General features: G+C 33.4%; 1 protein-coding gene across 2 annotated transcripts in view; it reads left to right on the plus strand.

The window, feature by feature from the left end:
- The window catches only part of letm1 (leucine zipper-EF-hand containing transmembrane protein 1), a 60598-nt gene that overhangs the window by 27889 nt on the left and 20550 nt on the right, over positions 1 to 12159 (plus strand). For both annotated transcript variants that reach the window (XM_056470360.1, XM_056470361.1), the window contains exons 4-6: positions 6654 to 6797; positions 9518 to 9655; positions 11631 to 11834. In XM_056470360.1, the coding sequence (XP_056326335.1) occupies positions 6654 to 6797; positions 9518 to 9655; positions 11631 to 11834 (486 nt within the window). The remainder of the gene's footprint in view (positions 1 to 6653; positions 6798 to 9517; positions 9656 to 11630; positions 11835 to 12159) is intronic.

The following is a 12159-nucleotide window of genomic DNA, read 5'->3' on the forward strand; positions in this document are numbered from 1 at the left end:
TATCTTATTTTTTCTGTGTAGTTTAATGATTGAAAGGTAATTATGGCTTACATTAACACGTGGATGGCCGCTGGCCTATGCAGACAGACTGCAGTGAAGTCTTGTTTCTCTGAGATATGTTGTCCTTGAGGTTAGTCGAGGGCATGTGCTTTCACTTTATGTGCATTAGGTGCCATTACCTTAATGAAGCTACTGAACAAATCTTTTCCACCTGGTGGACAATAAAACTGGTGAAAATGTGCTAAATGTAAGGACTTTGACTTGGGACCTGTCAGCTTCAGCAAAGTGCCATGATTTATACACAGCTGAATTAAGCAACTTAAAATACTTGTCAAAAACCACACACTCCACTCTGCTGGGCTATTATGTATAAAAATATTATATATTAAAAAAATCTGTTAATTAACAGTTTCCGCATTTTGTGATTTACAAGTGTTTTTTGCTTATTTACGGTTGTGAATTGCATTATAGGACCTCGATCTGTCAACTTTTGATGTTGGAAATTCAACGCTACAGTTTAGCAAAGTGACTTTTGTTGACATTTTAGTAGTCTGAAATAATATAATGTATAAAAATAAGCTAAAGAGAATTAAGTCTGTAAAATTACAGAAAGTGTGCTGGCAGTTTATTACATAATTATTACATAACGTTATTACATAAAACCCATATAATATATAGCGTTAAACTATAATCTAAAAATGTCAATAAAAGTCGCTTTTTTGAACTTTTCAAGGTTAAACGTTTTTGGAAGAAAGATCAAGGCCCCTCAATGCTATTCAAAAGCAGAAATAACTGGAAAAATAAAAATGTGAATCACAAAATATGGGAAACTGCTAATTTTATGGATATTTTTACAGTGTATAGAAATATAGCAGAAATATACTTATGGAAAAAATATTTACTAGATTTAAAGTTATGTTTTTTCTTCACAAAAAGTAAAATCATTTATTTAAAATATGTATATAATTTAAAATATATATTTTTTGTTAAAATGTTTTATTTTGTAAATCACTGATGACATTTCTTCTGGGTTAAAAATAAATATGTATTTTAAAAATGTTTTGCATAATAAAAGTTGCCACAACTTCTGATGTTTATCTTCTTTTAACACGATGTACACAACAATAGTTCAGAGGAGATTAACATTCAATATTTGGTGAAATAACCCATTTTCTGTCACACCAAGCCTTTGTTATTTTTACCAATTTTTATTTTCTGAAACAAACTCTAAATGACATTAGTATTTTTTGTAATTTGGAAGAAAGGTTTGCAGATCTTTAAAGTAAGAAGCAAATATTGACATTTTACTTAAACTCGTATTAAATTAGTTCAGCACATTCAGAAAAAAGTGTCTCAATATTTTTTCCTATTGATGTACTGTACACTGTAAAAATACATATTGCTGTCCTAATTTTTGTAGTGTAATCAAATTAATCATCGCAACTTACATCAGTCAAACTGACTAAACTATTAAGTTAAACTCTTACTAAAAAAATCAGGTTTCAACTAAATTAACCTATAAAAATAAGTTAAAGTAATATAAAAAACACTTGCAATCATGGCTTCTTGTCATGTCATTATGTACATTGTACAACAATGCATCTATTCTGTGTTCTACTGCTTTCTCAAGCACATGGCAGATTGTAGTATCACTGGACTTTCACATGGTTTATTGTGTGAACGTCTGTTAGCATAGTGCTAATGTGTTCCCAGCCTTGAATTCTCAGACACTTGCGTGATTCAACCTGCTGTAGATTGACACCCCAGTGACGCATTCAGTCTGTAACAGCTGATGACCTACTGGACGTACTGGAAATGGCTTAGTTGTTCTGTCACAGGTTGCTCTGTCTCTCACTTGCTCCGTACTGCCTGTCCTTCAGTTGCTAGGATGTTAATGCCCAGGGTTATTCACTACATTACACCTATCATTAATTCACAGACATGGCAGTGTTATGGAGAGCTGGGGCCTCATGTATCAACGCTGCGTACGCACAAAAACTTTGCGTATGCCAGATTTCACGCTCATGTTTGGATTCATTATCGATTAAATGAACGTGAGAATGTGCGTTAGTTCACACCATTTTCATGTCTGGCGTACGTGCATTTCTTGTGTGTGTTTGTTTTATTTCCATTGGCAACTCCTAGAGGCAATTATGTTAAATTGCACACTACAAAGTATGTTTGAGCCGTGCAATGGCAGCTGGATGGGACGGGATCATCCGCATGTCTAGCAGATTTATAAAGTTTCCATACCATGCAGTTGACCAGCCAAACATTAAAGTGCAATTTGCAGCGATCACCGGTTTTCCCAATGTAATCGGAGCGATCGACTGTACGCACATTGCAATAAAGGCACCATCTGAAGACAAATTTGGATGAATCAGAAACATTTCCATTCAATAAATGTGCAAATAATATGTGATGCTCAAATACGCTTAACATAATACACACACTTATTAATGATTCCTACTTGTCTTCCTCATGATGAATAGTGAGCAAAATCTGATATGTAGTGGGGGGAAGAATGAGTTCATCAGATGCTGGGTTCGAACCGAGTCCATGATTGAACGTGTCAAAACATGTTGCCATGCACTTTACGAGCTACGCTGCTATGCATTTTATTTCTGGTTTATTTTTCTTTGTCGTCGACTTATTTTTTTAATACATGAAAAACAAACACGAATGATTGATTTGAATCTACAAAATTAACAAAAAAAGGAGAGAAATTGAAGAGAAAGAGGAAAAACTCAACTCATGTTCATTCATTCTTTCATTTTCTTTTCGGCTTAGTCCCATTATTAATCTGGAGTCGCCACAGCGGAATGAACCACCAACTTATCCGGCACATATTTTACGCAGCGGATACCCTTCAAACCGCAACCCATCTCTGGGAAAGGACAAAAAAAAATTATAAAATAAATAAAATTAAAAACTGAAAAAAAAAAAACAATATATATATATATATATATATATATATATATATATATATATATATATATATATATATATATATATATATATATATATATATATATATAAAATTAAACGATTAGATGAACAACATATGTGAAAGCTCTCTCAGATCTGAAAAGATGCCATCCAAAATCAGTGAAGTCAAATCATATCTGGAGTGAGTCCACATGGTGAATACTGACTTCCTGCATCTTTTGCCATATCAAATATTTGACCAAATATGACAAATTTAGAAAATGAGAGATTATTTAACAAAGGCTCTTCAGCTTTATAATCGGGCTCCCTGCACCCCTCACTCCACCTGTGTGTCAGTCGTCCTATAGGGAAGAATTTAAGCCAACCAGGCCTGAAAAGAGCCTTTGTGTTGTGCCCATTGACATGTATATCACCACAGGCACAGAGAGAGAAGAGCAAAACAATGTTGATGGACGAGTCAGTGCGTTGGAGAAACCTTCACTCTCTTTCTCCAAAGGAAGTAGCTGTGTGGGAGCAGGAGTGAGGGTCTGGGAAGGGGGTTGATGACTGCCTTCAAAAACTTCAGGAGCCACGCTGTGCGAGGACCGCCAGTGAATAGGCAGGATTAAGGATGAAGCAGGTCAGAAGAATAGCCAGAGTGAGGTGTGACAGATGCTGGATGAGACTGGTGCATTAGCATACCTCGCTATGGTAATGTTGTTGACAGAGTCGAGAACCTGAAGAAAGCCCAGGAAGCTCTTGATAACAACAAACCATGACTAACTTACTAGGTTGTTTTCATTGTCTAAACTAGAAACTGACTCAAACTGTTGCTCAAAAAACATTTTCGTAAACTGAACTGAACCAATAACTCATGATTAATTAAAACTAACTCAAACTAACAGCAGTTAATGGAAAAGCTAACCGAAATAAAATAATAATTAGGAAAAAAAATATTCTTTTCAGAATTGATAAGCACTGTAGATGGTTTAGTACAGAGAAATGACAAACAGTGAGTGAGCCTCAAACACTATTGGTTTCCCATGTAAATGCTGTGTGTGTGTAAAATATTGGTGAAAATAGGCCAACCAGAATAAAACACAGACGGTTATTTTACATGGGGCATCAATAATATGCACTCTGCATTTGATCCGCCACAATGTTTTCTTTTTTACCTAAAATAAATTTCACTATTTTCTCAAAATTCTGTAGATGTGAAATAAAGGTTAATATGAGTAAGCTATTATTGTTGTTATTTCTCAAACATGGTAAAACAACAATAATAATATTATTAGTTAAATGCTAAATTTTGAATAGAATTTGTATAGGGGACTTAAACAGACTTTGAATTTGTCCTGGTCATTAATGCACAGTTAAGTGACGAAATCAGAATACAACTATTCATAATTCTAAAGTTGAATTATTATGTTTGAGACATATGCTTGCAATCTGTCATTGACAACAGTATTAGAGCATTTTTTCACTGGTAAAATCAGACATTTGTCATTATCAGATTAAAAAACATATCAAATGCTTGTCGTAATTATAACTCTAAAATGCAATATGATCATTTAAATAATGTGCATGCTTTCAGTTTCATTTTCTTTTCAGTTTTAAGTGCTGTTCGTAGTTTTCATGACTTGAAAATTTGATTGGCAGAATCGTAGAAATGCTGGATTAAGAGCATCCAGGGGGTCGAATCGAGATCGCGATCTTTTTCCGATTAATCATGCAGCTCTAGTGCAGTTGTCCCCAACCTTTTTATCACCGCGGTCTCGGCAAATGCTTGACAATTTTACTGCAGACCAGGTCAAATCTGAACGGTCAGTTCTTGTCACAAAACTTGCTGTGCACTCACAGCATTCATTCAACTGAGTGTGTATGGAAGGCGCGAGCACGTCACGCCGCTTGCGCACACAAGCCACGTACCTCCGTTGGAAATAACAAACTTGCTCGAACTCTAGAAAAGACGTGATATGTGAACGGCCCCTAAAAGGCCGCCATCATTTGCGATCTCCTGCAGTTGATCTTCTTGAACAGACATGCTGGATTTGTTGACAGATGGGTTGCGGATCTATTCCTTGGCAGTTTGCGGGTCCTTAACTGATCCTTTTCGCCATTTTGCTACTTGTGGGTTAAATTTGGGCGCTCAAGTGACAGAGATGTAAGCGTGAAAATACGGTCATTTTTCAAAATAAAAGATTTTTCAAAATAAAACATTGTTCAGACTCAGATAATAAATAAAACTAAAATAATTAATGATTTCTTGAGCAGCCTGGTACCAATTGATCCACGGATTGGTACCGGTTTGCGGTCCGGTGGTTAAGGACCCCTGGTCTAGTGTGATTACAACAATGATTTTCCCCCCTTATTTTTAAGTTATATAAGCTTGTAATAAACATACAATACATGTGGGGCTATTATTTTGAAAACAGGAGAGGCAAGCAGAGCAAAGGAGCTTTCTGTGAAACAGGGTTCTCATTTTTACAGCTCATCAAAATGCAAATGGTGGTACATAAGGATTAAAAATTAATTTAACCCCACCCCAAAAAGGTATAAGGTCTGTTTGAATGTCTTTTGTTAGTTTAACCTGTATGTTGTGAGACCAATTTAATATAACATTGAATCAATGCACTCTATGGCTTTTAAAAAAAGTCTTAACTGTTTCTCCATCTGCCAAAAATGTACACTAGGCATGTTTTAGCATGCATAGTCTTTAATATGAATGTTTTCTCAGAACATAATTTTTACTTTTATACTTTTACGCTGCATTTGTATGGTTTTGGGTCCAATCTTTGTTTAAACAATTTTTTAAAAATTATTACCAGGAGGTTTGCACTAGAGTCAATGTAAACTGCAAGCCTTACGTTTTTGCTTGGGTACACTGGAAGTGCTGTATTGAAACGTATTGACAAAAGAAGAGCTAAATTAAAACGGACAAAGCCCATGACACTAACTAAAACCAAACTGAAATTTAGAGAATTTTTTATTAATGCTAAAATAAAAACAAATTAAAAAATACAAAACCTTTAATAATATTGCTACTTTAACATGATAATTTCTCTTGTCTCTTTCTATGTTATACTGTAAAAGGAAAGGTTTAAGAAATGTGCACCTGTGCAAATTTCACCTTTATGCTTGTATTTTAAAAACCATTTTAGCTTTTTCCCACAAAATTTTTTTTTATTGTTCCCAGTATTCATATTAGTAATGTCATTACTGTAAAATCAAATACAATAATGTGTTTTTGTGTAGGGGCTTTAACATTTCTTTTATGGCAATATAGATTTGATTTAGATTTTTGTTTTATTAAACTAATAAGAATTAATGGAGATGACGTGTGAATGTCTGTAATTACCCATAATAGTCATTTCACAATGCAGAATATCTTAACAGTCCTAAATAATTATTACAATATCATGGAAGCTTATAGAGCAGATATTGAGATTCACCCAAATAGTGTTGTGGAAGACAGGCATTTTTGGGGAAAACTTATCACTCTTTTCTCATCCCAGCAGGATTTGAGCTGTAATTATACAGTGGTGTGTGTAGTCTTTCTGGCATACAGCTTATTCTCTGAAGTCTGTTCTTAGCTCTTCATGACAGGCCTCTCAGAGGCTTTAGTTTATTTTTACCTCTACAGGTTAAATGTAACACCACACATCAATAATTGCATTTCATCCCCAAATCTGCTGACATCACTGCCTGTCTTGTGTTAATTGCAGTTTCTGAGGACGTGTGCAGATGTCTTTCGCCTCCTGCCCTTCCTGGTCTTTATCATTGTTCCGTTCATGGAGTTTCTGCTTCCTGTCGCACTGAAGCTCTTCCCCAACATGCTGCCGTCCACCTTCGAGACACAGTCCAAAAAGGCAAGTTGACCTTTTGAACTTGAATCTATAATTAAAGACCCTTTAAGACCTTAATTGTATTTCTGTCAAAGTCACGCCGTAAATGTCTCAACCTGTACTAAACCAATGTGCTAACATGTCATTTATCTGCCTCACACACACTCTCTGTTTACACCGTGTGTTAAAAAGCATCTTTGTTGACAAGTGGATGACGCTACACTGTAAAATGCGATTAGTTACTTTTCATTTAAAAAAAAAAAAGAAACTGCTTAAACCTGTTGCTTTAAAAGCAACAAGTTGATTTTACCCAAAAATAATCAGTAAACACACTGACTTAACTTTTATAACTATGCACCTAGTTTGTTACTTAATAATTTATAGGGCAATGAGTTACTCCCTTTTTTAAAGTAAAATCAACTAATCACTTTTTTTGCAGTGTAAATACAGGTGCAAAGTGTTGCTGTTTTAGCCTAGATGCTAATTGATCGAATACGTTCAGACAGTCACAAAAGACTAGGACTTAACCTGCAAAAGCAATAAATAAATAAATACGCAAATATATAAATAAATGAGTCAATAAATCCATAAATTCTTGCATAAATAAAACATTAAATAGATAAATATGTAAATGTATCTAAAAATCCACAAATTCCTTATTTTCTGATTTTCCATTTTCTTATTCCCATTGTGCAATTTATTTAATTATTTAGCTGCCTGTACTATTAATTATTGAAATATTTATTTATGCAGGAATTAGTGGATTTTTTAATTACATTTATTTATTTGCATATTTATTTATTTATTATTTTATTTATGCAAGAATTTATGGATTTATTTACTCTTTATTTATTTATTTATTTATTGTTTTTGCAGGTTTAGTCCTCCATACATAAGAACATTCATACACAATGAAAAAATTCTGTGGCTTTTATAACTCCAGTATCTAAAGGAAATGGCCATTTAAGTAATATAGAAAAAGCTAAAGAAATCGTAAAAAATCCAAAAGTTAAAATTGTCTTAATTTTATAATTATCTATATTTTAGGTTTTCATTCATAAAAAGAAATTAGCGTTTGACTAGAAATTCATTCATTCTTTCATTTTCCTTCAGCTTAGTCTCTATTTCCACAGTGGAATGAACAGCCAACTGTTCTAGCATATGTTTTACTAAACGGATGCCCTTCCAGCTGCAACCCAGCACTGGGAAACACCCATACACACTCATTGACACTCATTGACACACACACACACACACACACACACACACACACTCATACACTACGGATAATTTAGCTTAGCCAATACACTTATAGTGCATGTCTTTGGACTGGGGGAAACTGGATCACCCGGAGGAAATCCATGCGAACACGGGGAGAACATGCAAACTTCACACAGAAATGCCACTCGAACCAGCAACTTTCTAGCTGTTAGGCAACAGTGCTAACCGCTGAGCCACCGTGTCGCCCTGACTAACAATTACATTTCTGAAATGTAGCAGTCTTGCATTCTCAAACAGTCTGTCCATTTCTGTTTTAAATAACAGATGAGTTTTATGTATGAATTCTTAAATTTTGAGTTAATCGGTTTATTTTATGCAAACATACTGAGACACAGTGACTTAAATGAGTGTTGCATGTTCTGAATTTGTATTTTTATAGCTATATGTTATGGAAAAAATTGATCCACTGTATTGACCTTATTCATCAATACGGAAATGCGCTCGTTTTTGCGATTTGTTTTAGATTTTCAATTCCGCTCCCTATGGCAGGATGACTAGGAATAATAAACCGCAGAAAACAGTCAAACTACTTGCTCTACAAACAAGTGTTTGCATGATTATACAAACAAAGCAGAATCATATAATATATAAGTTTAAAATGTATGGAAGTAAATGACACCGGAAGTTTCGAGCCAAAAAAGATTTAAATTGTTGCGCCCGCTCATACTGCAGAATAAGGTGAATTAAATCATAAAAAGAATAATAAAAACACTAAATCTAAATATTAAAGTTAAATGTATAAAATAATATATTTACAGATCTATCTATATGTTAAACCTAAAATGATATAAATGTTGCATTAGGTCTTATTTCTTTTAGTTTGGCTGCAATTATAAAAAATCGAATAAATTGAAAATGTAAAAAATGCTAATATTATCGGCACCCCATCCCCAAATTTTTTTTAGCTGGCAACAGAACAGGCCACTGTTGTCCAATGACTTGCCTGGTTAGCCTAATTAACCAAGGTAAGCCTATTTGCACTTTAAATGGCACTTTAAGCTGAATACTAGCATTTTGCTAAATAACTGGTAAACTATTATGTACTGTCTTTATAGCAAAGGCAAAATAAAATAGTTAGTAACTATTATGTTTTTAAAAATGTGTTAAAAAATATCTCCATTTAAACATCACTTAATGGAAAAATCAAAAAATGGTTAAAAATGTTGTCTTTGCCTGTGTGTAAATGATTTCACAGCTTTAACATTTACTTGCATTGTTAAAAATGTCATCCAAACATTACATCTTATTTTAAGGTGTTTTTTTTTTACTGTACATTATGATAATTAAATTAATTTGCAATATTATATTGAAAGATGACAAAAGAAATCCTAAAGGCACAGTTGCCCAAAGACTCTCCCCTCATCACAAAAGTTGTCAAAAGTGGACAAAACAGGAATGTCTCCCAAAACGACCCAAATCTTAATACCAGGGGTAAATGGGGCTTCTGTGTGTTTGTTTTGCAGGAGGAGAGGCTGAAGAAGGAGCTGAGAGTAAAGTTGGAGATGGCCAAGTTCTTGCAGGACACAATCGAGGAAATTGCACTAAGAAACAAAGCAGCCAAAGGCAACGTGACCGAAGAGTTCTCCACTTTCTTTCAGAAGGTAAGTCATAGTTACATGTGTTCAGATTACAACCTAAAAATAACAACAACTGTACAATAGTGTTGTTACATTTACCAATTTCAAGTTAAACCATAGTAAATTTTCTGAATATTAGTGTCACTATTTCAAGTTTTCATTATCATTAAAACCATGATTGTGTATTGAGATTTTGAAAACTCATGGTAAATCCTGTAATATTGCAAAAGGCTGTAATGTAATGTAACTTCGTGTTTATATATGAAGTTAATAAATAATTATATATTTGTGTCCAGTTAAAGTATGTTGTATTCCTTTTATTTAAAGTGTGTGTTGCACACTATTGATAATACTGAGCAAATCTCAGTCAAAATATCAGTCAGAGAAATCCAAATTATAATATATTTTTCGAACACATTTTTGCACTTTTTGGAAGCACAATTTAGCGATAAACAACATAAAAGGATCCCTTTTAAGGTAGTTTACCAAGTGCAGGTTAAACACATGCCTTTAATAAGAAAAGCCAATTTACCTGTAAAAGCAAAACAATACCACCTTGGTATGTTAAAAAGCCTATTATAATGCACCTGTCTCAGTTTAAAAAAGGGACATCCACCCAAAGGTTTACCAGAAAGAGTTTATGAATATACTGATGCAATCTACCAACTTATGTACCAATGTATCCAGATGGTTCAAAATCAGATGGATTAGTATCTGCTGCAGCAGTGATACAAGCACTCGAATCAATGAAAACTGATCATCCTATGGTTTTTAGCTTAATAGAAAAAGTGAATCTTTTAAAGAAAAAAGACTGATATTATTTTCTGCTGGATACCTGGACATATGGGATTCATTGAAAACGAACGTGCAGATAAAGCAGCTAAAGAAGCCCTACAGTTAGAGATAACAGAATGTGAAATTCCTGTGTCTGATATTAAACCCGTTTTAAATCTGTATATTATTGAAAAATGGCAAATGAAATGGGATGAATGTAGGAATGACAAATTGTAGTTAATCCATTTGTAAATGAAAGAAATGATTATCATAAGGATTATTTGAAGCAAAGGAGGCATAAAAGAACAGCATTTTATTTTGTAAAACTATTCATTTCTGTCATCTTTGATCAATTTGATCCAGCATCCTTTCTGCATAATACAAATTAAACAGGTATTGTTTTTTAAATATAAATAAATAAATAAATATATATATACCAGGTAGTACATATGAGATGTAGAATTGGACACTGCATATTTATTGAAAGGGGAAGAAAAAAACATTTGTGACTTGTGTAAGAATATGTTAACGATAAAGCATATTTTAATAGAATGTGTATTTTTAAATGATATTAGAGAATGTTTTTATTCGGGAATATTTTAAGTGAAATGTTTGAAAAGGTGTCTTCTGTAGTAATTTTATAATATTTATTTATTTAGTTTTATCAAACTAAAAGATTGTATATGACCGTTTACAGTGTTGTTGCTACATGTATGTTTCTTTTTTTTACAATGTATGTTTGTTAAGAAACTGATATGATTATATGATTATATTTAGTATATGTTTTTGCCATGAATATAGCCAGTGCTGCTGATATGGCATTAAAACCTAAATAAATAAATATAAGCAAAACAAAAACAATTTACACGAAAAAAGTAAACAAATCCAAATGCTGGTATTCATGACGTTAATGTTGTTTGTCCCACAATTACATAAAGATGCAATTTAAGTTGTTGTTTGATCATTTTCAGAATGCCTTAAGTGTGTGAGACTTTTATTTTAAGTTCTATTTCACAAAGTCGTGATTATATCAATAGCATTGATACTTAAGTTCACTATAATCATGATATGAAATGTTCATACCATCAAATCTCTACTGTACGTCATCTATAAGTAGTTTAAAACACAGCCCTCTGTTGCCCCCATGTGGCGATGCTTATGAATTGATATGAATGAGAACTGCTTTTGAAGCAAGCTCTCTTTTGCCCTCTGCCTTCTCTCTCAGATCCGGGACTCTGGAGAGATACCCAGCAATGAGCAGATCATTCGTTTCTCCAAGCTGTTTGAGGACGAACTGACTTTGGATAACCTGACGCGGCCGCAGCTCGTGGCTCTGTGCAAACTGCTAGAGCTGCAGTCCATCGGCACCAACAATTTCTTGCGCTTCCAGCTTATCATGAAGCTACGAGCAATCCGCGCAGATGACAAGGTTAGAAATTGTGTCGAAAAGAGTCGTCCTTGTGATGATAATTTATTTCATTTGAAGTATTTCAGTTTTTGTAATTACATTCAATTAAGTTTGTTGTCTGTTCCACAAGTTAGACTCTTTTTTTTCTACTGACAAATTTAAGCTAATGTTGTTTTGTTTTTCCCACGTTTTGAGTTGTTTCTCCTATGCTATTATTAAAATATTTATATAAAATATTAATTTTTTATACTAAAAAATATTATTTACATTTTTTGCTAGAATGTTTACGTTTTTAAGCTCTTGCATTCACTAAAGTTGCATTTAATCAATCACAAATGAAGAAATA

Source organism: Danio aesculapii, chromosome 13 (genome assembly GCF_903798145.1).
Source record: "Danio aesculapii chromosome 13, fDanAes4.1, whole genome shotgun sequence".
NCBI lineage: Eukaryota > Metazoa > Chordata > Actinopteri > Cypriniformes > Danionidae > Danio > Danio aesculapii.